A 26,594-nucleotide genomic window follows, 5' to 3' on the forward strand; every position below is an offset into this window, starting at 1 on the left:
ATCTGCAGGTTCCAGTTCATAAACCATCTCATTTATGAAGTCTTATTCTTGCACACATAGTTATTGTCACTCCTCAGAACACCCAGAGAAAACACATTTCTAGCTCTCCAGAGTGGCACTATTGTGTTGTGGTCATGCATATGGACTGTATTTGTAAGCATCACACTCAGTGCCAGACTTAAGATTTTAACACCCTAGATCAGCCGTGGGCAAACTGCGGCCCTCGGGCCTGGCCCGTTTGAAATGAATAAAACTAAAAAAAAAAAAAAAAGACCGTACCCTTTTATGTAATGATGTTTACTTTGAATTTATATTAGTTCACACAAACACTGCATCCATGCTTTTGTTCCAGCCCTCCGGTCCAGTTTAAGAACCCATTGTGGGCCGAAACCGATTTGGCTCAGTGGATAGAGCGTCGGCCTGCGGACTGAAGGGTCTCAGGTTCGATTCCGGTCAAGGGCATGTACCTGGGTTGCGGGCACATCCCCAGTGGGAGATGTGCAGGAGGTGGCTGATCGATGTTTCTCTCCCATCGATGTTTCTAACTCTCTATCCCTCTCTCTTCCTCTCTGTAAAAAATCAATAAAATATATTTTTTTTTTTAAAAAAAAGAACCCATTGTGGCCCTCGAGTCAAAAAGTTTACCTACCCCTGCCCTAGATACTTAAATGAAGGAATGAGTGAAAGTTAAGAGACCCAGAGTTAGGTAGTGTGGTTTGGTGGAACTGGTAGTTTTGTTCTGGGTCCCTGTTCTCTACAGTCTTTGAATTATCTCTGTGAATGAATTTAGGAGGGAGGTTGGTATTTGTATTAGTTATGGCTGTGCAATAACTATGCTGATAAATTGAAATTTGTAGTGAATAAATATATCTGAAATAAATTGGGACTCTACGGTAGTTCTTAGCCAATTGTGAACAGAATGGCCAGCTCACTTTCCCAAGACCTAGGAAAAGCACTGTGCAAGCTGATGATTTCAGATTATTTTGTAGCATGGACATTTGATGTGAGATCCGCCCTGGAGTGATAATCTGTAACTATTTATAGCCAGGGGACCTGACTAAGGAACTTTGAAGAAGGAAGAGAAACTCTTTTTGCTCATCTTTCACATGTTTCCCTCCTTCTTCTGATTTGGTCCCTTATAGTGCGTTGAAGAAGAATAAGGAAACCACAATCTGGCTCCTGGCTCTCCTGTCCAAATAATGTTCTTCCTGTGGACCGGGAAGAAAAGGGGGAGATACTTAGGTAGAGTTCTGATTTTGAAGACTCCAAAACTTGGAGGCAGAATCCCAAAGATGAAAGGCAGTGGAAGGAGCAGGAACATTTGTATTAGATAAACCTGGCTTTGAACTCCATCTCTTCCATGTAATCTCAATTTCTTCTTAAAAGCTCCCACCTTGTACCAAAATGCACATGTCCAGTAAAGAATGGTCATTTTTATCTTTCTAAAAGGAAAGGGAGATTGCAATGTGAGTGTGAGGCTGGGAATTAAGGTTGGTGGTAGAACTAAAAGACTGAATTTAGAAGTGAAGTTAATGAAAATCAGTTAAAGTTGAGGCTGAGGGCAGGCTTTTAGAGTTTATGGTGCTACTGTGCTGATTATAGCATCCATTCCGCCTCCTATCCTGAAACTATATTCAGCCAACATATAAAAAGGGTAATGCCAGCAAAGCAGAACTTCATAGAAATGTAACCTCAGTTAAAAATAAAAAAATAAGACAACCTAGGGATGTCCAGAAACCTATTTAAGAATGTCATTTCATCATAAACAAATTGGAGTGGAAGCACAGAATTCTTTGATACTTCAATTTAGAAGGAGATGCGTATATTAGTTTTCTGTAGCCGCTATGACACATTACCACAAACTTGGTTGCTTAAAAAGCAGAAATTTATTTTCTCACAGCTATGAGTGTGACACCAGTTTTATTGATCAGAAATCAAGATGTTGGCAGGGCTGTGCTCCCTAGGACAGAGATGGAGAGCTGTAGGGAATCATTCATTTCTGCCTCTTCCAGCTTTCAGTGGCTGCCCCATTTCTTGTGGCCACAGCAATCTCTGTCTATAGGTCAGACACTGCCTCCTCCCCTTTTGTGTGTATCAAATCTCTCTCTGCCTCACTTACAAGAACAATTGTAATTGGATTTAGGGCCCACCTAGTTAATCCAGGATAATCTCCCCATCCCAAAATTCTTATTTAGTCACATCTACAAAGACCATTTTTTCACATAAAGTAACATTTGCAGGTTTATAATAACAACAATAACGATAACAAGAATTGGTGGCTATTACACAACCTAGTTCAAGAAGCTCTATCCAGTTTAACCAGTACCTCCAAGTGAGATAGCTGTCATCTTTGTTTTGTTTTTTTTAACTATAAAACAACTCATTCACCCTAGCTGGTTTGGCTCAGTGGATAGAGTGTTGGCCTGCGGAATGAAGAATCCCAGGTTCAATTCCGATCAAGGCCAGATGTCCGGGTTGCAGGCTTGATCCCCAGTTGGGGGCGTGCAGGAGGCAACCGGTCAATGATTCTCTTTCATCATTGATGTTTCTATCTCTCCCTCTCCTTTCCTCTCTGAAATAAAAAAAAAATATAAAAAAAATAATAATCCTACATAATAAAAGCCCAGCGACTGAACAGCGGAATGACCAGAACGACCAGTTGACCAGTCACTATGACATGCACTGACCACCAAGGGGCAGAGACTCAACACAGGAGGCTGATGAGCATTTGGCAGGCAGGCGAGCGCTTAGGGGCAATCAGGTGGGCAGGTGAATGGTTAGGGGCGATCAGGCAGGCAGGCAAGCAGAGTGGTTAGGGGAGATCAGGCAGGTAGGCCAGTGCTTAGGAGTCAGCAGTCCTGGATTGTGAGAGGGATGTCTGAATTGCGAGAGGGTGCAGGCTGGGCTGAGGGACCCCACCCCCCACCCCCCACCCCCATGCATGAATTTCATGCACCAGGCCTCTAGTTTTAAAATAAAATGAATGTAGAACTTTGAAATGAAATTGACCAGGACAGGAGGTACTTGTATGACGTATGGAAATGACACCCAGTGCCTTAGAGGTGGGCAGTTTAGCTTTGGCTGGCTCTTGAAAAACCCCTGAATCTTCCCATTACTACCTAATTCACTCCCAGAAGTCAAACTGCAGCGTGCTAATCTGCCCTGTCATAGGCTTTTCTTGAGTCCTTATCAGCCTTCCTCAGTGGGTAATGTTATGAAGACTGGGAGAGTCTGGCAGGGTTCCTGCTCCTCCCAGGCTGATATCAAAGAGCCACAGGACTGTGACAAAAAGCAAACATTCAGAGGAAAGCCAGATGTGGAACCGAAACAACAAGAGGAGAAGCAAGAGTATCAGGTAAAAAAATTTTGTTTATTTTTCATTTAAAAAACCTCATCCATCTCATCTTAAATGCAGTTTATGTCTGAGGGTATGAAGGGCTTAGTAAAATAATAGCTACAGGATGATGAGTGAGAAATTTTGGGAAAAGCGGAAAGGCTATTCATATGGAGCTTAAATCTCAGAAAGCATTGTATTTATCAGTTGTTAACAGCAATAGTAACATCAGTGAGACTCGGGAGTCATGATAGTACAGGTCTGCTAGTTCAAAAGCAATTAGATTTGTCCTGTGAATCCAGCAGGTGGAAATTATAGGGAGACAAATTACAGTTGAAAATGAGGGAAACCCTTTCTAACAGAGCTGTCAGAAAATAGAAGGGACTAATTTGGTGGGTATTAAGTTACTCATCACTGGAGGTGTTCAAGCAGTTGCTGGAAAGAAATTTGTTGGGAGTTGGGAATATTATACAGAGGATTTAAGAATCAGATGAATGGTTGGACCAGAAGATATTTAAAGTCCTTTCCAACACTTCTGTGACTCTATGACATGAATAGAATGTTAATTAGAAGTTTCTCTGTAGAGCCAGGCATTTACATTTACCTGCTCACATATGAAAAAAAAAATCACCATGTTGATTCTGGTATACCTGGCAGAAGTGAGAAGGCAACCATAGCAAACTATGGCAGAAGAGGATATATGTCCTGTTCAATGCCTGCTTCTTTCCCTTTTTATGAGCATAAACAACAGCCACATGGCCTCTACTTTGCAAAGATTACATAGGAAAAATGGGTTCTCTTTTTCTACAGGAAGAATTTGGGTTTGGGTTAGTAAACATCTTATTTTGCAGTTAACAAAAGCTAAGGGAGCCACATCTGAAATATTTTCTTCAGAGCCCTGATTTCTATCTAGATGGCTATTCTCTGATCTGAGAAGCAAAAGGAGGCTGGTCACAGTTTAACAACTATGTCCCAAAGGCTCATGTTTTTTCCAAGTCTTAAAGGTCCCCACAGCACAGGGCAGAGCTATTAGGAGGGAAGGAAAATGCCTGTATCACACTATATATGAAGAAATGCACTTTTAGAAGAATGTTTGAAAAGTTAAAAAGAGCCCAGACTGTGTAGCTCAGTGGTTGAGCATGGAGCTATGAAGAAGAGATCGTGGTTTGATTCCTGTGCAGGGCACATGCCCATGTTGTGGGGCATGCAGGAGGCAGCCAATCAATGATTCTCTCATCATTGATGTTGCTAACTCTCTCTCCCTCTCTTTTCTTCTCTGAAATCAACAAAAATATATATATTTTTAAAAGAGAAGACTTAACAAAAAAGATAAAAAGAATTATGCATTTGGTCTCAATTGAAAGTCTTTCAGGGATAGAATAAAGCTTTAAAAATGTACAAAATAGCACGTAAAGAATACCAAGTTTTACGCTTGTTTACATAGCAAGATATCTACATCACATATATTATTAAACTACACTACCTTAGTTCTCTATCGCCCCCTTTCTTTTGCTTTGAATTAATAGGAGCATCTTCTGATTTCAACTTCTAAGTCTGCATATTCTCTAATAAGTTACTTTGGTTCCTGTGCCAATCCATGCCTTTTTTTTTTTTTTTTTAACCCATGACTTTTATAATACCTGGGCTCACTGATGGCACTTCCTGATTTTAAATTTAAAAATGGCTAAAAATTTTAGCACTGTAAGTTTTCCATGATAGCAAAATATTAAGCATTTACCTTTAACTATGCCCGTTCGTGCTGGGAAGGCTAACGATCTTGATGAAGTTGTTAGAAAACAGTGATAACAAATATTATTTCCACCTAGCCATTGTTTCCCAGTGGTTGAGCCATCAACCTGTAAACCAAGAGGCCACAGTTCGAATACCGATCAGGGCACATGCCCAGGTTGCAGACTCAATCCCCAGTAGGGGCCATGCAGGAAGCAGCTGATCAATAATTCTCTCTCATCATTGAGGTTTCTATCTCCCTCTCTCTTCCTCTCTAAAACCAATAAAAATATGTTCAAAACTATTATTTCTGTGTTAAAATGTATGTCCAGTAATTTATAGCTTTGAAGAAAATACTGTAATCTCTGGAATTCTTGTTAATGTAGAAACAACATTCTGTCCTGCTTATTTATTGGGACCCCTTTCTGTTACTGTTTTGAGGACACAGGGGCTGCTGAGATGGAAAGTCTCCAGACCAATACGGAAATGCTCTATCCTGAGATCATTGTAGACGTGGGCCCAGTGACTTTTGGAGAAGAGAACCGGAAGAAGATGACCAATAACCAGTTGAAAAGAAATGAGAATTCTAAAATCATCCAAGCCGCCTGTGCACTGTTGAATTCTGGAGGGGGTGTGATCAAAGCGAAGATTGACGATAAAACCTACAGCTACCGCTGCCACGGGCTGGGACAGGATCTGGAGACTTCTTTTCAGAAGCTCCTTCCTTCAGGCTCACAGAAATACCTTGACTACATGCAACAGGGGCACAGTCTCTTGATTTTTGTAAAGTCATGGAGCCCAGATGTTTTCAGCCTCCCCCTAAGGATCTGTAGCTTGCGTTCCAATTTATATCAGAGAGATGTGACTTCCGCTATAAACCTGAGTGCTAGCAGTGCCCTCGAACTTCTCAGACAGAAGCAGTCCAGAGCCCAAAGAGGAAGACCCAGGGTGAAGGAGCTGCATCCTCAGAAAGTTCTTGACAGACACATTCAGGAAGAGGAAGATATGAGGCTGTCTGCCTCAGAATTTCTTAAAAAGGACAGACTTATGTATAAAGAGAAACTCAACTTTACTGAGTCAACACATGTGGAGTTGAAAAGATTCACCACCAAAAAGATTGTCCCTAGGATTAAAGAAATGTTGCCTCATTACATTTCTGCATTTGCCAACACCCATGGGGGATACCTAATTATCGGGGTAGATGATAAGAGCAAAGAAGTGTTTGGATGTAAGAAAGAAAAAGTGAACCCTGACTTATTAAAAAAAGAAATAGAAAACTGCATAGAAAAACTGCCTACATTCCACTTCTGCCATGAAAAGCCAAAGGTGAATTTCACTACCAAAATCTTGGATGTCTACCAAAAGGATGTCCTATATGGTTATGTCTGTGTTGTTCAAGTGCAGCCCTTCTGCTGTGTGGTATTCACAGAGGCTCCAGATTCGTGGATCATGAGGGGCAGTTTGGTTGCGAGGCTGACGGCAGAGGACTGGGTGGCTATGATGCTGGATGTTACACCAGGTAAATCAGAATAGAAGCCATTATTCAGTCAGCAGGGAGTAACCCCCTTCTCTGCCTTCTGTGGGTAATTGATCAGATATTTAAAAAATTTTTTTAATTGATTTTAGGAAGGGAAAGGGAGAAATAGAAACATTAATGATGAGAGAAAATCATCGATCATCTGCCTCCTGTACACCCCCTACTAGGGGCCAAGCCTGCAACCGGAGCATGTGCCCTGAACCATGACCTCATGGCTCAACCACTGAGCCACGCTGGCTGGGCTGGCCAGATATTTTACTTAAAGAATAGGGCCGAAACCGGTTTGGCTCAGTGGATAGAGCTTCGGCCTGCGGACTGAAAGGTCCCAGGTTCGATTCCGGTCAAGGGCATGTACCTGGGTTGCGGGCACATCCCCACTGGGGGATGTGCAGGAGGCGACTGATCGATGTTTCTCTCTCATCGATGTTTCTGACTATCTCTCTCCCTTCCTCTCTGTAAAAAAAAAAAAAAAAAAAATCAATAATAATAATAAAAAAAGAATAGGAAGCAATTTTGCTTAAAAATATTCTCCCATTTCCCTGGCTAGTGTTTCTCAGTGGTTAGAATGCCAGCCTATGCACCAAAGGGTTTGGCTGGATTCCCAGTCAGGGCACATGCCCAGGTTGCGGGCTTGAACCCCAGTGGGAGGCATGCAGGAGGCAGCCAATCAATGATTCTCTCTCATCATTAATGTTTCTATACCTCGCTCTTCCTTCCTCCCTGAAGTCAATAAAAAGTATATTTGAAAATAACATTCATCAGTAATCTCACTCTAAAGATTATATTTCAAAGGCAAATTTGTTTAAGAAGGACTCTTCATTAATTCTTTCAAGGGAAACTTGTTGAAAATTTTGAACTGTTTCAGTAACATTAGGAACTAATACCTCCAATCACTGGGCTTGGGGCACCATCAAGTGGGGAAAAGCTGATGCAAAAGGAGATGCTGGGGCAGGGGATGGTGGTGAGGGAGGAGGACTCCTAGTGTTTTCACTTCCCTTACAGTTTTGCTCAGAATCAGCCCTGGTGATTTCTAAGCAATCCATAGAGGACTTACAGCCTGACCGAAGCTTATCAATTTGCCTTCGTAGTTAATATGTTCCAAATTTGATAAAAAAAGCTTGGATCAAGACTTGAGTGATTAGATTGGATTATTCCTTCTCTTGTCCTAAATTTGTTTGAGTTTAAACACACACACACACACACACACACACACACACACACACACACCAAACTAGAGATCCTGCCACTTCCTATTCCATCCAAACCTTGGATGGGGACTTAAACAACTATAACAATATAAAAAATATATAGTGTGCTTAACTTTTTCTGACCTCATGCCCTCTAGAAGCTTTTTCCTATTAGAAATGACCTGGAATCAGAATATTAGAGTTGGAAGGAATCTTAGGGATCGCCTCACCCTGACATGAGGGAGGTGAAATGACTTGCCCTGCAGGAGTCCCCAGACTTCCTTTCTTACATATGTGAACGGTGTGAGGTATAGAAAGTGTGAGGGGACTTTTCCTTTTCCTTTTTCGTCTGAAACAACTCTCCATGTATTCATTTGTTTAGCTCCCGCCAGTTTGGCCACAGACCACAGCCTTCCCCCGATTTCACCAGCCTCCTCTGCACTAAGAAACTCATCATATCCTATGAAAGTCCTGGAATTTAAGGAGGTTCTACAACAACGTTTGCTTCCAGGTATTTCCTTCTTGATTTCAGCTGAGGGGACTATTTTCTTTTCTAAAATTATGTTGGAAGGAATTGATAGCAATTAATCCAAATTTTCCTCCTTAGAGAGAAGGTCAAGTGTAGGACTTGGTGGACATAATGGTCCCAAAATAATATACATGGCTAACTCTTGTTTCCCAGTCATCGAATTCACACAATATTTCTCTGTGCTTTGGGGCTTCCAGTCACATACGGCTTTTGTTTCCTAAATTTGAGAGAATTTGGGAATCATCCTAAATCCCTCATGTCTTTATCACAAGAGAATTGCACGCCCCCCCCCCCATCTTTCCAATACAGAAGGAGGTGAGCCATGGGGTTCTATGGCAGAGTTTCTCTGCCTTGGCACTGTTGACATGTGAGTCAGCTAATTGTTCGTTGAGGGGGCTGCCCTGTGCACTGTAGGATGGTTAGCACCATTCGTGGCTTCTACCCTCCAGTAGCAGCCCTCCAGCTGTGACAAAAAGTTTCCAGCCCTGGCCAGTGTGGCTCACTTGCTTGGGCATCGACCCGTGTACTGAGAGAGAGGTTGCTGGTTCCATTCCCGGTGGGGGTACATGCCCTGGGTTGTGGGCTGGATCCCAGGTGGAGGTGTGTGCAGGAGGCAGTCGATCTATGGATGTTTCTCTCTCTCTCAAAATTCAGTAAACGATGCTTTTTAAAAATGTCCAGATATTACTAAATACCCCAGGGTGTGTGTGTGTCAAAATTGACACATTAGAATCATTGTTTTAAAGAAATGTTCTTAGTTCTCCCAAAAGCATCAGGTACACACACACCCTCAACAGGAAGGAGGACTTCCTAGCAGTAGCGGACCATTTGGGGCTGAGGAGACAGTGCCAGGAGGCTGTTCTGTGAAGATCCCTCCTTGACTGCCCTCCCCTGTATGAGAGTTGCCAACAGCAGGAACTTCTTAGCCTTGGCGTGTGAAGAGGGGGTGCTTTCTTTGCAGACAGGGGAGCCTATACTTCCAGAGCTAGACTCATTTCTTCCTATGATGTTGCAGGAATACTTACAGTATGCTTTTGTACATTTTAGTAACTTCTATCCCTTGAATTTTCAGTGACACAGGAAGAGATACAATTTAAACCAGAATCCCTCTGTAAGACGCTGTTCTCAGATCATAAAGAACTGGAGGAATTCATGAAGACACAGATACGTCCTATCTCGCAGGGGATTGTGATATTTTCTCGAAGCTGGGCTAGTGATATTGGCTTAAGGAAAGAGCAGAATGTCTTGTGTGACGCTCTCCTACTAGCGGTGAACAGCCCGCTGGTACTCTATACAATCTGGGTGCACCCGAGTGGGCCCGAAGGGCCTGAGTATGCCCGAACCACTGCTCGTCACTTAAAGCAGAAACTGGGAACTGTTGGTGGTTACACGGGGAAAGTGTGTGTCGTTCCGAGACTCCTGTACCTGCCGGGCACACAGCCTAGACCCTGGGGAATCCCTGTGCACTACCCCCAGTCCTACCAGCTTGCTGATGGGGAGGAAATGGAAGACTTGTTGCAGGCCCTCATCGTGGTGGTCTTGCTGTGCTCTCGATCCCTTCTGAGTGACCGGCTGGGCTGTGAATTTTTCAACTTGCTCATAGAAGAGCAGTGTGAGTTGCTTTCAGAGAGCCTTCAAGAGACGCGAGAATTGTTCATCCACTGCTTCCCAGGAACCAGGAAGACAGCCCTCGCCATAAAGATCATGGAGAAAATCAAGGACCTATTCCACTGCAAACCAAAAGAGATCCTCTATGTTTGCGAACATGACTCCTTAAAGGATTACGTGGCGTGAGTGTTTCACTGACTAAACACAGTAAATGTGTTGAGTCAGTCTTTTCAACAGTATCACCAAAGTAATTTACTTAAGATTTTGCAATGCCTTAACTACGTAAGTGCAAGAGCCCAGACATTTGCAAGTGACCAGGTAGTTGAGCTATAAATGGGTACTTTGCTATTTCCAGTCTTCAGTATTTCATCATAAATCAGCCAAGTCTGCATACATTTAAGTTTATATAACTAGGAACAGTTTCCCACAATCTGTGGTCTTAAATTTTAAGAAAAGTAGAAATGAACCTATCTTGCTTTAAAGAAACATTTTGCTTGCTGCTTAATATTGTAAAGTCACAGTATATTTCAGGTGATGAGACATTCTACCTACTAGAAACTTGAATTTAAATACCATTTGATTTTGCTTATAAAATATTTTCATTTGTTTGACTTGTTCTGAATCAGTAATTTTAGAAGACATACAAATCTGCTTCTGATTTAAATCTTTAGCTTTTTTTTTTTTTAAATATATTTTATTGATTTTTTACAGAGAGGAAGGGAGAGAGATAGAGAGTTAGAAACATCGATGAGAGAGAAACATCGATCAGGTGCCTCCTGCACATCCCCCGCTGGGGATATGCCCGCAACCCAGGTACATGCCCTTGACCGGAATCGAACCTGGGGCCTTTCAGTCCGCAGGCCGACGCTCTATCCACTGAGCCAAACCGGTTTCGGCAAATCTTTAGCTTTTAATTTAGTAAAAGAAATTGGTTGCTTTATAATTCAGCAAATGAGGGCAAACTCATTTTCATTTTTGTCTGGTTTACTTATTTATTCAACAAATCTTTTTGAGCACCGTGTATATGCTAGGTACTGTGTACATTGAGTGTTAGTGGGGATAAAGATATTGAAGACCTGGCCATAAAGCCCAAAAGGGGGACAAAAAATAAAATAAGCAATGTGAATATTGTAAAATTAGTATGATAGTAAAGATATGCTTATCTTAACTTGGGCTGAAGGTTGGTCAGCAAATACTCCCCAGTGAAGGAGATCCCTAAGAAGGGTACACTCTTAAGAAGTCAGTAGGCACCCTACCTGGTTTGGCTCAGTGGATAAAGCGTCTGCCTGCAGGCTAAAGGGTCCCAGGTTTGATTCCGGTCAAGGGCATGTACCTTGGTTGCGGGCACATCCCCAGTAGGGGGTGTGCAGGAGGCAGCTGATCGATGTTTCTAACTCTCTATCTCTCACCCTTCATCTCTGTAAAAAAAAAAGAAGAAGAAGAAGAAGTTAGTAGGCAAAGTGAATAAAATGAGGGCTTTTTAGGCAAAGGGCAGAGTGTGTGCGAAGGCATGGAGATGCTTAGAGAATCAGAAGGGTAAGTCTGACTAGAGCAGTGTGGGGGTGGGGTTATGGTTATGTAGTGGGTGATGAAATTGGAAAGGAGGCAGATGCCATATTGTGAAAGATTTGTAAATTGTGCTATGGGTTAAGTTCTTTATTATGCTTTATAGGTAAGTTTTTTTTTTATTATTATTAGTTAAGGTATTACAAATGTGTCCTCATTCCCACCCCCACCCCCATTATATAGGTAAGTTTAAAAATGCTCCAAAGGCAAATTCAATTCAACAAGTATCTATTGAACCCTAATGTGAGGAGGATACAGAGAGTGGCTAAGAATCAGTGCTTTTCTTCAAGATATCTACACAGTCCAAACTGGAAGAGAAGAACATGAACAGTTTTGATTCAGGGCACAGGGAGTAAAGCCCCAGGGACTGCGTATGTAGCATCAGGAAATCTATAGGCACGAGTGATATTACCTGGATCCAAATTAGAGGAGGTAACAATCCCGCTTGATGGTTTCTTGCCTCCTCTAAGGTGTTCCTCCTCCTCTGATATGCTACAACATACTATACAGGAAAACTGAACACGCAAAACAGGATTACAGCCCTGAAGATTTATTACCCTACTTGACATGTCATGGAACTCAGCAGCCCCTTCATGTTTTCCTTACCAAAATCGAATGAGGCTTCTGGTTTTGCACTACATGTAAAAGGGGTGGTGGGATTTGCTTTAGAGGAATTTGTATTTACCCATACCTCTATTCCACATAAAAAAGTATGATATGCCTCTGGATAACTGTTCTCTAGCTCTAAAAAGGACAAAGTAAAGAGCTTGTCTTCAGGGATTGTCAAGCAGAAGAAATGGACTACTAATAGAAACAATAACGTTCCTACCTGGGTTTATTTCAAAAGTTTCACATTCACATGCATATTTAACTAGATAACCCTGAAGAGTAGGGTTTACAATGAAGTGTTCTATCAGGTAACTTGTAAGTAAAGCAGTTTTGTAGTATTTCGTACACAGCTGGATCAATGAATCGTCCTCCAGGTGAGAACTAGTCTCTAATTTCAATCCCAAGAGTAGTGAGTGCATGGTGTTCCCTGAAACCCAATTCTCTCTTTCATCCTTACAGTCAACAAACCACCTGCCAGGCTGTGACGCGGAAAACCTTCATGCAAGGGGAGTTCCTAAAGATTAAACACATAGTGATGGATGAGACGGAGAATTTCTGCAGTGTGTATGGTGATTGGTACAAGAAGGCTAAGAGTATCACCCATCCAGAGGTGAGAGGAGCTGGAAGGAAAAACCTTCACCATGGGGTTCTCTGGCTTTTCCTGGACCCCTTCCAAGTCCATCATGCTGATGTCAATGGCCTCCCCCCTCCATCTGCTCAGTTTCCTCGGAAAACAATTACCAAAGGGATCCACTGTTCTCTGGAAATAGCAATGGTCATGAAACAAGAAATGAAGAAGATCAAAGAAAGTCCTCCCTCCAACATGTTTCTGGACACACTGGCACTGTTCAGGGAAGCTGCCTACGAGGAAGCAATGCGTGCCCAGGCTCTTCCTGGGGTGTGTGAAACAGAGACCAACCTGACAATAGAACAAATTGCAAAGTACGTGGCAGAAAGATGTCACAACCTGTTCCAATGTGGCTATCTGCCCAAAGATATAGCAATTCTGTGCAGGAGAGGGGAGGACAGAGGACGCTATGAGCTTGCACTGCTAAAAGCAATGGAATTAATTGAGACCCACAGAGCAACAGAAGTTGTGTTCAGGCAGGCCTCTGATGTTTTGGGCAGTCACATCATTTTAGACAGCATTCAGCAGTTTTCAGGCCTAGAGAGGAATATTGTGTTTGGGCTTAGTCCAGAATGCAGTCCTTCAGAGGAAACTCATAAGCTCTCCTTTGCCTCAAGAGCCATTAAACACCTCTACCTGCTTTATGAAAAGAGAACAGCTTTCTGAAAATTATTTCAAACAATACAGAAAGCCATAAGGAGCAGAGTCCCTTCTCCCAGGCAGGTGGCAGGTACTCCTTTTCACATACTACAAATGAGGAGCTCAAGGCACAATCAGTATGGCAGAGAGCCACAGAAACGTCTCTTGGGACTGACCCTGCCACTGCATTTGCAGTGTCACTGTCCTTTTCCCAGTCTACTTCATCTCCTCAATGTACAATTACAACAGACTTATAATTGGTCCCCTGCCTCTGGTTTTACCTTGTCCAATCCAGCTTTCATCCTGTCAACCAGAGATGTTCTCCTCAAACAGAGAACTGATTTTTATGACATTCCCTGCTAATGTATCTTCAGTGAGTCCCTGCAATGTTTAAACCAAGCCATTTTTCAAGGCTTTCCATGATATACCCTGACTTACTCTCTTAAAACAGTCTTTATTATGCCTCCATCTTCCAGTGTTTCTAATGCACTCAGCCTTGCTGACCTATTTTGGGGATGGGAGGTAGGGTGGCCTCCAGGCTACTTACTTTGACTGGGTTTCTCAGGGTAGTACCTTGGTTGGCACCTCATACTGTCTGTGGGTCCCAAGCCTCATAGGGTCAGAACTTGATTTCCTCTTTGCACCAAGTTTGGATCAGTTTCTTGGGGATGGCTTTGTGTTAATCAAGCTCACAAAAGACCAAGGCATAACTGACAATGTGACTCTGTCAATTTACAATGAGGATTATAGTAATAAATGGGCCAGATGCTCTTGCTAATCAGCACATGCAGTAGTAACATAGGAGGCCAAATTACATAAGCATAGCTTTACAGCAAGGGGAGCTGGTAATATGATCAAATGTATGGCTTAAAGCTATGATAGACTATTGCAAACACCTCTAAAATAGGGATATTTTCATCACAAGGTCAGATTTACAAAAAAAAAAAAAGCAAATTTAGAATACTAAGAGTGACTAGTTGTTCCATATTCTTTGCCTTAAACGATTTTTTCTTTCTGAGTTTCTAAGGTAAACCACCAACCTTCTCCTCACTCCTCTCAACACATAACAGTACTTTACTCACATTCATTTTCTACCTGATAATACTTTCATCTAGACTAGAAACTGCTTCTACCCTGCTGTTGGCCTGGGAAGTAGTCTGTCTATCAGGGGTCTTTGCACATTCCTCAACTCTTCCATTATGATTTGGTGTTAATTTTATAATTCAACTCTAAGAGTTCATGGGGAGCCTGGATGGCAATTCTACCACCTATGGTGCCTATACATTCTTGCTCCTGGCTGTGCCAGTGCCATTTTCTCAGCCTTCAAACCCTTTTCTGCTCCCTCTGTTGAAATTCTTACTTGCCAATCAAGTCCTTATTCAATTAAACTTGGTCTTTCTTTCACAGCCTTTCTATGGCTTAAAAAATGTGTTTAAAGGATAACACCCAACTCATTCTAAACTATACCAAAGAAGTAGTTGTTGAAATAGCAGAGTCTGTGTAATACCTTCCTATCACGTCTTCTTGCCAATGTATGTGCAATATATTAGAAATAAAATCAGAGGTCCCTTTGTCTAGTCAGATCCCAAAATAACTAAGCCAATAATTGCTCTTCAATGCAATTTTTTTTCTGTCTGTAAGGTTTTTTAAGTTGCTTTGGAATTATTCCTCTTTCTGGACTATTTTTAACTTCTAGAAAGGTTAGGACAACTTTATTAATGCTGGTGAGGCCTCGATGCAGGAGAAAGTATGGAAATATTCTTTTGGCCATAATTTCAGATAAAGCCCATCCCTTTCCATGAGGTAGGAGGGCAGGCAGGGCTTGCAAAGTGCTTTTAGCTGCCTTTCTGAACTGCTCAGACTACCAGATGGGCCACTGTGAATTGTCCTGTCCAGAGAACCTTTCTCTTACCTTCTTGCTGCACCAATTACTTGATGTTATTCCTTATATCTTTCCTTGGGGGCCTCAGGGTACTTTTAGGTGGGATAAAATGAAGTTCAGCAAGTAATTGGTTTTTGATGGTGCAAAAGATACCAGTGTGTTAACATTTGGATAATGGGAGAAATGTGAATTCTCTAAAAATAATTTAAAGGATCAAAAGTGGAGGGGGATTGCGGGAGTGAAGAGAACAGGGAACTGCTATACAGTATTTTAATCATAAACCTCAGGACCATTTACCTTTTTAAACTATATGCATGCATTATGTAATTTTTGATAAAATAATTTATTTTTAAAATAATTGTTTTAATTTGAGAGTCCTTATTAGTTCTTAGTGCACTCAAACAGCTCAGTCAGGTTTAAAGTAGAGGCCTAACCCAGTGATTCTCAACCCTGGATACTCATTATGATGATCTGAGGAGCTTTAAAAATACCAGTGATCCAGCCAGACACCAGACCAATTAAATCAGAATGCCTGGGCATGGGCTTGGACATTGGTATTTATTAAAAGTTGTCCAGATAATTCTAGTTTGCCACCAGGGTTTAGAACATGGGACCCATCTACTAGTCTGTTCTTTCAATCCTCAGACTTCTCTTCCCATTAGATTGTGAGATCCTTGAGGGTAAGGATGGTCATTTACACATCTTTATTTCCCCAAAAGCAACTAGTGTAGTACCTCAAACTTGGAAGGTGCTCATAATTATTTGTTGAATGGATTTGCTACTTTCAGAGGATCAGAATCTACTAGGGATAATGTTTATATTTAATGAAATGAATATCTAATTTTGGAGACTTCAAAGAGGTCAATGTGGAGAATAATCAGCACTGCAATAATGAAGAATAAGAGGATAATTGAATTTAAGCTGATTTTTTTAGGCAACAGGCAAAGTTAAAGATCCATGTTGATGGGAGTTCATTAGGTTTGAGTTTGAGATTAGAAATTGGTGGGGACTAAGAATAATTGACTACCTTGCTTGTTCTTAGAATTCTAAATTTTTCTATAGACATTTAATAAAATGGATAAAAGTTAGTTTGATGAACTAATTTGCCTGCTATAAGAAGTTCTAAAAGTTGCTTTTAAAAAGAAGGGTATCCCTGGCCTGGTAGCTCAGTTGGTTAGAGTATCATCACAATAAACCAAGGTTGCATGTTCAATCCTTGGTCAGGGCCCATACAAGATGTAATCAATGAATGCATAAATAAGTGGAACAACAAATAGATGTTTCTCCCTTTCTCTTTCTCTCCCTCTCCCTAACATCAGTTATAATATAAATAAATAAAGTTAAAAAAAATAAAAAGAAGAGTAGTATACTTCTATTGTGTTAAATTTGAGAAATGGAGAAAGGCAAAATAAAAAGTTCTTATTATCTTGTTACCCAGACACAGTTTTTTTTTTTCATTTTTGCTTATTTCTATTCTTTGTTGATATGCAAAAATATTTTTACATAGTTATGATCAAATTGTACAATCAACTTTATATCCTGTGCATCTGTTTTTCCATGTAACCTTTTTGTTCTAGTCTGTACTATTGTTCCCAATACTTCTCCCTCTCCCTATACCTCCACCCTTTATAGTTCCCTAACGTTAGAGCTGGAGTATATTTTCCCACCCCCTTGATGTGGGCTTGGCCGTGTCACTTTGTTTGGCCAATGAAATGTTAGTGCAGAGGCTTTACGCATTTCAGTATTACATCTGTTCTCCTGGGCTTCTGCTCCTGTGAAGACTATGCCTTGGGCAGCCCATCAGTCGCTGAGGAATGAGAGATGTGAAGCAGTCTTGAACTCAACTCACGACATGGAGCCAAGTTTGACTGATCCCAACCAGATAGCCAAATCCCAACTGATTTGCAATGTGTAAGTGATAAATAAGTGCTTATTATTGTATGACTGAGATTTCAAGTTTGTTTCTTTTGCAGCAGTAGCTGACTAATGCAGGCATTTCCTCATGTTGTAGCATTGTCTTAAAAATTATCATTTTAAATAGTTGCACAATATCTCAGCTAGACTACACAAAATTTCAATGATCATTCCTCTATTAATTTGGGTCACTAGCAGTTTTACACTATTAAAATTAAACCAGGCCCATACTCAGGCATACAACACAACCTTTTCTTCCTTTGGTATATTTATAAATCCCCAGAGATGATATTGGATCAAAGTGGTGGCCTAGATAAAAGATTCACCTTATTTATATTGGTTCTGATGGGAAGCGCATAGAAGACCCTAATCACTGTGCCTGACAACATACAGAGTTGTTGCCTTAAGAGAACAAAATGCTGACATCAGGACTACAAAGTTCTGAACCCATGTCTGCCTGACTCCAAAGTCCATTTTAGCCTCTATGCTTTTCTGCTTTCCTGGACATCAAAGTTACAGACAGGAGTCTCCATGACCTGCGATCTGATGTTGAAATCAAGATTGAGTATATTTATAATATTTGTGATATTAAGCAACATGGTTATTGTTAGTTTCTAAAATTTTTCTACAAAATCGATATAAGTAAAATGACTTACATAACAAAAATATTTAGAGAAAAGCGTATTCTACACTAAGAAACTTAATATACATTTCACTTCTAAGTCTATATAGGCTTACAGTTGTTCCGACGGAAAATAATACAATAATTAATAAATAATAATACAAGAATAAATTCTGTGCTTCTCATACTCACAACTGTAAACCTGCTTTTGCCCCACCCTGGATAATGACATCATGGAAAGCTTAGAAAATAGAGGACAAAAGAAAACTCATCCCCAGTATTACCACCATATCACACAGTTTGTCATTTTTGCTTATTCATTTCCAGTGTGTTCCATTGACAGATATATTTTAGCAGAGTTGTAATCATTGTGTACATTTCATTTTTCATCCTGTTTGGGTTGATTTTTATGGAAGCCATTCCGATTCTTCTATGTGAGACATTTCCCACACTGCAGCCTAGGATAGGGCAACTCTCGGAGCAAAGGCGCCTCTCACATTCCATTTGCTTTCTTGGCCCAGTCCACCTGAGTTTATACCTACAGAGAGGAATACGGTGACGGGCAGTAAAGGATCCAAAGCTCATCACCAAGCCCCATGAAATACGGGGTTGGGGTGGAATGAAGCTGTTTTAGGGAACTCAGCAACAGAGCTCCACAATTAGGGCAGAAGCATTCTTCTTCCCTGGCTTTGGTGGTTGTGCCATCCCTGCAAAATGGCAGCTGCCAGGAGCACAACTCAGGTCTGTAGAACAAACCTTCACTTGCACAAAGCAACCTAAACAGAGTTTTCCAGCTTTGCCCAATAAAAATCACCTGGAGTGACTGTTAAACTTCCAGATTCCTGGGCCCCTCTCAGCTCTAGGACAGGTGCTTGAGACTAATTGGAGATTCTGTGGGAAATATTGTATTGAATGTTGAAATGGGTGGAAAAACATCCACCCACTACTTAGAATCCTACCCAGAAAAGACCAGCTTCCATTCAACTGAGCCTTGGGGTACCCATGTTCTTGTGTGGGTTTCAAGTCAGATGTGACAAGGTTCAAATATGGACTCAAGCACCCAAATGTGATTTGGGCAAATTAACTGGTCTTTATTTTTTTAAAAATCTATATTTCTATGTGTGTGTATGTATTTTATTGATTTCAGAGAGGAAGGGAGAGGAAGAGAGAGAAACATCAATGATGAGAGTATCATTGATTGGCTGCCTCCTGCACGCCCCCCCACTGGGGATCGAGCCTGGAACCCGGGCATGTGCCCTTGACCAGGATCGAACCTGGGACCCTTCAGTTCATAAGCCAGAGCTCTATCCACTGAGCTAAACCAGCTAGGGCTGATCTTCCTTTTGTAAAATGGAAATAACATACCTCAGATGATTGTTGTGAAGATTAAGTGCTTTATTTCATGTGATTGGCACAAACGAAAGTGTCTACAACCAGTAGTTATTAAACTAAATTCTCAGTGCCTGGCAGATATAGTATACTAGAGGCCCAGTGCATGAAATGTGTGCACTGGAGGTGTGGGGTGGGGGGTCCTTCAGCCAGGCCTGTGCCCTCTTGCAGTCTGGGAGCCCTCAGGGTATGTCCACCTGCCGGCTTTGGCCTGTGGGGAGCGGGCCTAAGCCGGCAGGTGGACATCCCTCTCACAGTCCAGGACCCCTCACTCCTTACCGCCCGCCTGCTTGCTGCTCCCTACCACTCATCTCACTGCTCCTTAGTACTGCCATGGAGGCTGCCTCCGCTGCCATTGTACTCACCAGCCGTGAGTCTGGCTTCTGGCTGAGCGGCGCTCCCCCTGTGGGAGTGCACTGACCACCAGGGGGCAGCTCCTGCATTGAGCGTCTGCTCCCTGGTGGTCAGTTCATAGCAACCAGTCATTCCACTGTTTGGTTGATTTGCATATTAGGGTTTTATCATATAGGATAGGATATTGAATGTGAACTGTAAATGAAAAATGAAATTTAAGAAAGAACCAAATAAAATTTTAGATCTGAAAATTTTTTAATATATATATTTTTAATTCTCACCTGAGGATGTTTTTAAAATGGATTTTTAGAGAGAAAAACATCTATGTTACAGAGAAATACCGATAGGGTGCCTCTGCACCTGCTGACCCACTGGGATCTAACCTAAACCTAAGTATGTGCCCTAACCTAGAATCCAACAGGAAATCCTTTGGTGTACAGGTTGAGACTCCAACCAATTGAGCCACCTGGCCAGGGCAGATCTGAAAAATTTTTTAATGGTACCTCCAGGCCCTAGTCAGTGTAGATCAGTAGTTAGAGTGTCCTCTCACGCACCAAAGAGTCATGGGTTTGATTCCAGGTGAGGGCACATACACGGGTTGTGGGTTCCATCCCTGTCAGATTGCTTGGGCAACTGATTAATGTTTCTCTTTCTCTTTCCCTCTCCCTTCCTCTCTCTCTAGAATCAATGAAAAAAACATATCCTTAGAGGAGGACTTAAAAAGAAAATAAATGCTGGTTTGGTTCAGTGGATAGTGTTTCTGCAGGCGGACTGAAGGGTACCGGGTTGGATTCAGATCAAAGGCACATACCTGGGTTGCAGACTCAATCCGGGGCCCTGGCCAGAAATTCAGCGAGAGGCAACCAATTGATGTCTCTCACATTAATTTCTGTCTTCTGTCCTCCCTTCCACTTTCTGTAAAAAAAACAAAAATAATAATCAATGGAAAAATGTCCTCAGGTGAGGATTAACCAAAACAAACAAACATCCATCCCCAGTGTGATTATTGAAGGAGTATATGAAGTATTTGTTGAATGAACAGGAAGGGATGGGACTTTGCTTTCTAACTGTTTTAGCAACTCTGCAAGCCAGAGGGTGTATTTTTTATTTTAATTTTTATTGATTATTTTAGAGAGAGGAAGGGAGCCAGAGAAACACCAGTGTATTGTTCCACTTATTATGCACTCTTTGGTTGCTTCTTGTCCGTACACTGACCAGGGATCCAACCTGCAACCTTGCTGTATCAGGAGGAGGTCCTAACCCACTGCGCTGCACACTGCCTGTCAGGGCCCCTCAACAAAACCCCTCTGGCTGCCCTGGCCTCTGCTGTGTTTGAGATCCATTCTGTGAGGGCACCTACTTAGGTTTAGGGTTTGATCCCCGGTCGGGGCTGACTGCTGCTCAGGAAGTGACTGAGGACCATTGAGGTCCGTGTGCTGTACATCATTGGGCACAGAGCTGGGGTTCCATTGCTGACAGGGCCGACTCCGATCCCCGCTACCCCCGCTCCTCCATCCAGGACGACTTCAACTATGACAGCTGCGTGGCCTCCACCAGCATACACATCCGCATGGATAGGTCACCCGTTCCGCGCTTCACTCACCCAGCTGCTGCACAGTTGCCCCGGGAGGCAGATTTACGGGGTCCCAGGGAGAGCACCCTTCAGGCCAGACTCCCAGAAAGAGTGGGGTCCGGAGGGAAAGCACTTCGCTCCGCCTCTCCTCGGGAATTCCGGCAGGAGCGCCCATCGTGCACACGGAGGCCTCCTAGCTGGGTACTGAGAAAATGAAACGGGAGCCTTTCCTCCTCGAACCCTGTCTTCTTCAGTGTAGAAAGGGACAGATGAAAACCTCAGCAGCCTTACTGGGGCATCTTTAAATGAAAAGACACCAGAGGTTATTTTTTTCAGTGAAAATAAGTTTATTGTGTAATCAATATTGTGTAATCATTGTGATTTATTGTATAGTCATTGTGATTACACAATAACCTGCACTGAGTTATCTGCTGGGATGTTTGTGCTCTAAGGCATGTGAACACGTTCTATTTTATTTGACGCAGCCTCACATCCCACAGCCTCACGCACACGCAGCCCGGTCGTTAGGCGTGAGGGCATTAGGACCATTTGCATATTAACCTTTTATTAGTAGACGGTCAAAGACTCAGTGATTGGGAGATGTTACTTTATCAGCATTGTTCCTTTACCTTTCTGAAGCATAGTTTCTTCCTAGAGATAATCAGCGTATACGATTTAGCACAACACTAAATCCTCTGTAAACATGGTTAACACATCCTCTGGACCCCGCTGAGTTTTTCTCACTGGACACTTTTCAAGCATGATCTTTTATGTTTTTATAAAATTGATTTTTAGAGAGAAAGGGAGAGGGAGAGAGAGAAACAGCGATTGGTTGACTCCCACATGTACCCTAACCAGGGATCATGTGATGGGCATGCACGCTTAGTGTCATATAGTGAAATGGGTATAGATATGTAACCTTTAACTGACATAAAGAATATTTTGTAACTTCTTTGTACTCTATGTATCTTGATGTTAATCTGTACTTCTTGGAGGCCCGGACACGCTCCAGCCAGGTGTGACACTAATTTCCATTGAGCTTGTAAAGGAATAGGTTGTGGTTAAATGCTCCAGCCAGGTGTGACACCACACCGGTTTCCATTGATGGTTAACACCCTTAAATAGGCTCCGAGAGAAAGGCTCGGGGCTGCAGCAGAGTGGGGCTTCCTACGGGGGCACCTGTTGCAGACACTCGCCAGCTTTCAATAAATCCTCGCTTGCTGCTAAGACCTGATTGGAATCGGTGGTCTTATTCTCACAAACGTTGGTCCATAACAATCAAACCCACAGCCTGGGAATGCCCCAACCAAGTGAGCCACACCAGCTCAAGTTTGATTAAAAAAAAAAAAAAATGCTGTGTCTTCAGGGAGTAATTTGTAGATTGTAATACTTTTCTGCACTCAGATAATTACTGTTTGACACACGTAAGCAACATCATAAAGTGATAATGCTGGCCATATTGGAAACAGATTTGGTACAAACTGAATTTGTGTGGCAGTCTGTGATACTAGTAATTTCTGTGACAATTTCTGTGAACAGTGAGCCTGGAGATTGTAATAACAGGAGGTAGTAAATGGGAGTACAGTAGTTCCTGGCTGACCATAGAATTACCTGGGATCTTAAAATAGATCCACTGTTAGATTCTGTATATCTAGGGAGGAGCCCTAGAATCTGCATTTTTTAAAAAGTGTGCTGAAAGATTGGGAGTTTGGCTGTAATGTACTTTTTCTTTTTGCAATGCAAGTGACTCACTTAAGTTTTGATTGCTAGGCATCCATTTCAAAGAGGATCTACTTCAAAGATGACAATCTTGAATAAACACATTACCTAGCCATGTGACAAGGTAAAGAGCCAAGCCACCTCCTCCTACTAAGACTCCTTTGTTTTAGAGATCTTGGTTGATTTCATAACTGATCATCTGGGCTGCTGTTTCTTTAAATTTTCTCCTGCTTTAACTTCCCATTCTAATGTTTTCAAATCCACCAATGAGGAGTGAGCCCGCAACGGTTATGTGCCATCTTCAACTTCAAATAGAAGCAGAACCCCAGGCCAGTGCCGTCTCTCTCTTTCTCTACCAGCAACCTCGCTGTGTAACCCGAAGTGTTCTGTGCGACTTCCAGGTCCTGTAAGTAAAAAACCTTTATGCTTTTCAGTTACCTGATGATTACTGCTGAAGGGCGTCTTGTAATAATAAGAAGAACCACGTTGTTATTGACAGGATGAGACTGGCATAAAGCACTGGCTCACGACATCTCAAACTAAATTCCTTCTAGGACACAACACCTTTCATCATAGTTAAAAATGATTACTAAAGCCATAGTGTAATAATTCTTGAAATCTGTACGGATGGACACATGAAAGAAACCAAACAAGAGCTTTCTGCTGGATTTCCTATTGTTGATTTAGCGGCTAATGCTGTTGCTATTGTTCTAAGCTTCCTCTGTTGACCACATTGATTTGTAACTTCCCTCCACAGCCTACACAAGTCACTTTTCTCCACGGGGGCTCAGATTTCAGAGCCAGCTCTTCCTTCTGAGGGTTACCATAGCCCTCAGTCCTGACCGGAACAGATCAGGACTCCAGGAGTTTTCTCTCTAACATCCCAACCCCGAGGAATCTTCGAATTCCCAAGGTCAGTACAGACTGTCTGGAAAGACCCACGCCTTGCCAGTTCAACAGAAAGTATGGTCTTAAAAGAGATTAAAAAAGCCCACAACTCTGCCCTGGCCAGTGTGCTCTGTGACTAGAGAATCACTGACCCCACCCCCACACTAAAGGGCTAGGGTTTGACTCCTGGTCAAGGGCACGTACCTGGGTTGCAGGTTTGATCCCCAGGCCCCCGTTGGGGGAAACCAGTGGATGTGTCTCTCTCACATCAATGTTTCTCTCCCTCCTTCCCTCCCTCCCTCCCACTCTCTCTGAAAATCAATGGAAGAAATATCCTCAGGTGAGGATTAACAACAACAAAAAAAACCCCTCTAAGATGAAAATCCACCCTGTGACCCTTCCCGATATATCTTGCCTGTATATTTAGGCAAGACAGGCTGAGTGGACACAAACAGCCACATATTTCATAAATGAATGAAATGGACAGTGAGAACTGGTCTGTAGATAGGACTCACCTTCTTGCTCAGGCCAGCAATGCAGGATTCCAGTCCAGAAAACCTGGCAGAGTTCTGAGACAGACTGTGGTGTAAGGGGGTTATATAGGGTAAGCCAATCAAGCATCTGGGGGAAAAAAACTTTCAAATGGGAAAGGGAGGAGCTAGAGCTTTGGCGGGAGGGGATGACTGTTCAAATTATTTGTCAGGTTTTTTTTTGTTTTCATAGTATATACACTTTAATTTTCAGGAGAAACTTAAGCTACACTGATTGGGAAGCTCTGACCCATTTGGATTTTCCAGGTCATTTTTGAAAGTGTCAAAAGTACATGTGGTTATTTTGTTCGCCAACATTAATCAAAAGCACTGGACAGTGCTTTTAAACAAGTTGCTTCTTCAAATCCTTTTGGTGATGGGGCACGCATGAATATATAACTATGAATACTTCAGGGGGCTGGTTGAGAAATAGTTGGCATTCTAGAATAGGAAAACAATAATCCGTAACAACAGATGTTCATTTTACTAGACACAGCAACACCTACATAGATTCTCTACACATCAATTGGCACAGCCACTATTGTAACAAATGTTTTCATGACTTCAGCCATAAATGTAAGATGATTATTTAGACCCAAATTAAATAAACTATTTCCGTATGTGTGTTAACAAATTACTGGAGACAATAATTAGGCATTGAGGTGGGGGAAATAAATCCAAGGAGCTCATTTAATCCTGGTTTTAATTCTGAGCAGGCCATAACTTATCTGTGTGAAATACTCACAGCATATGCTTGGGCGGACGGAGCCAGGATGTAGGATGCGTCTGTTGTTTCTTTGAGGGTCGTAATCTTCTGAGCCCCGGGGGAGCCTAACCTACTTCCCTATTCCGTTCTTCCCTGTGGGCGCGGGCAGAGGCTCCCCACACGCCAAACCACCTCTTAGGCCGCATTTCCAATGTAGCTCCCACTCAGGCACACACCAGCTCTGGCCCCCGGACCCCAAGCTGTGGTCCCCACGCTGCCCTGCAGGAGCCTCGCTGGACAGGGCTCGCGGTGCATCGCTGACGTTGGACACCGGGGGAAGCTACTCGGTTGGCGCTGGGGGAGCCACAGCGAAGCTCCGGCACTGGGCGCAGGAGGCGCAGGGCGCAGGCGCAGGTGAGGGGCGCGCAAGGGAAGGGGTGGATGGCGGAAGCGGGCGGGAGGCGCAGGGCGCAGGCGCAGGCGCAGGTGAGGAGCGCGCAAGGGAGGGGGTGGAAGGCGGAAGAAGAGTGCGAGGCGGGAGGCGGGAAGGAGGAGGGCGGGAGGAAGTGTGTGTGTGTGTGTGTGTGTGTGTGTGTGTGTGTGTGTGTAACATGTTACTATTTTTTTAACACTATTACAGATGTCCCCCATTCCTGTTACTCTTTTTAAATAATGCTTCTCTAGAATAATTTGTAAATCGTATCAAACACATTTTTAATGCATTGAGATAATTTTGACTATTAATTGGTCATGTCATATTTTATATTAGTTTATGGTTTTTCTTGTATGTAAAAGTATTTATTCTGTGATAAATACAATTTGGGTTGGTGCGGTGTGTGTCTCTGTGTGTTTAATAACAGCAATAATAAGAAACTTAAATAAGTACAAAGATAATATAACAAACACTTCTTTTGTTCCCTTAATTTTTGTTACCCCATTACCTCAAACTGCCAACTGTTAACATTTTGTCAGTTACTTCGTCTTTTTCAAATTCAGTAAATAAAACACTGTAGATAAATTTGAAGTTTTCCTTGCTTTTCATCTCCAGTTCCATTTTTCTTTCCTTTTCTCAGAGACAACCAATATCCTGTTTATTGTATAGCTTTACAGTCATTTTAGCTTACACCCGGTTTTATATACATGTGTCCAGGAACAATATGTACCTTGGGTGTATGTGCATACTTGGCGTATTTATAAAAGATAAAATCTATATGTATACTTCTGCATCTTGAATTTTTTAAAAATATGTTATATTGATTTTTTACAGAGAGGAAGGGAGAGAGACAAAGAGTTAGAAACATCGATGAGAGAGAAACATCGATCAGCTGCCTCCTGCACATCTCCCACTGGAGATGTGCCCACAACCCAGGTACATGCCCTTGACTGGAATTGAACCTGGGACCCTTCAGTCCGCAGGCTGATGCTCTATCCACTGAGCCAAACCGGTTTCAGCTGCATCTTGAATTTTTAATTCTACATTTTGTTTCTGATAGTTGCCACTTGTATGCCTGTTAGTTTATTCCCTTGCAATGGTTTATAATATTCTGTTTAATACATATTACCACATGTTATTTCCTCACTCCTTTCTAGATGGACAGTTAGGCTATTTCCAAAATTTGGTGTTACAAACAGTACTGAAATGACTGTGCTTG

General features: G+C 42.2%; 1 protein-coding gene across 1 annotated transcript; it reads left to right on the forward strand.

Moving 5' to 3' along the window:
* Nucleotides 1-3,306: 3,306 nt before the first annotated feature.
* Nucleotides 3,307-18,431, forward strand: LOC308532167 (protein SLFN14-like). The gene is made up of 5 exons (XM_081109458.1): nt 3,307-3,355; nt 5,504-6,581; nt 8,169-8,297; nt 9,388-10,105; nt 12,558-18,431. The coding sequence occupies exons 2-5, from the start codon at nt 5,522-5,524 to the stop codon at nt 13,390-13,392; spliced, it is 2,742 nt and encodes a 913-aa protein (XP_080965584.1). The 5' UTR covers nt 3,307-3,355; nt 5,504-5,521; the 3' UTR covers nt 13,393-18,431.
* Nucleotides 18,432-26,594: the final 8,163 nt, after the last annotated feature.

This window comes from Myotis nattereri, assembly GCF_964212035.1.
Source record: "Myotis nattereri genome assembly, chromosome: 16".
NCBI classification, from domain to species: domain Eukaryota; kingdom Metazoa; phylum Chordata; class Mammalia; order Chiroptera; family Vespertilionidae; genus Myotis; species Myotis nattereri.

Coding starts and splice junctions, on each gene's coding strand:
- LOC308532167 (XM_081109458.1), top strand. CDS start 5,522: ATGGAAAGTCTCCAGACCAATACGGAAATGCTCTATCCTGAGATCATT. Junction 6,582..8,168: donor GATGCTGGATGTTACACCAG/GTAAATCAGAAT, acceptor TCATTTGTTTAG/CTCCCGCCAGTTTGGCCACA. Junction 10,106..12,557: donor TCCTTAAAGGATTACGTGGC/GTGAGTGTTTCA, acceptor TCATCCTTACAG/TCAACAAACCACCTGCCAGG.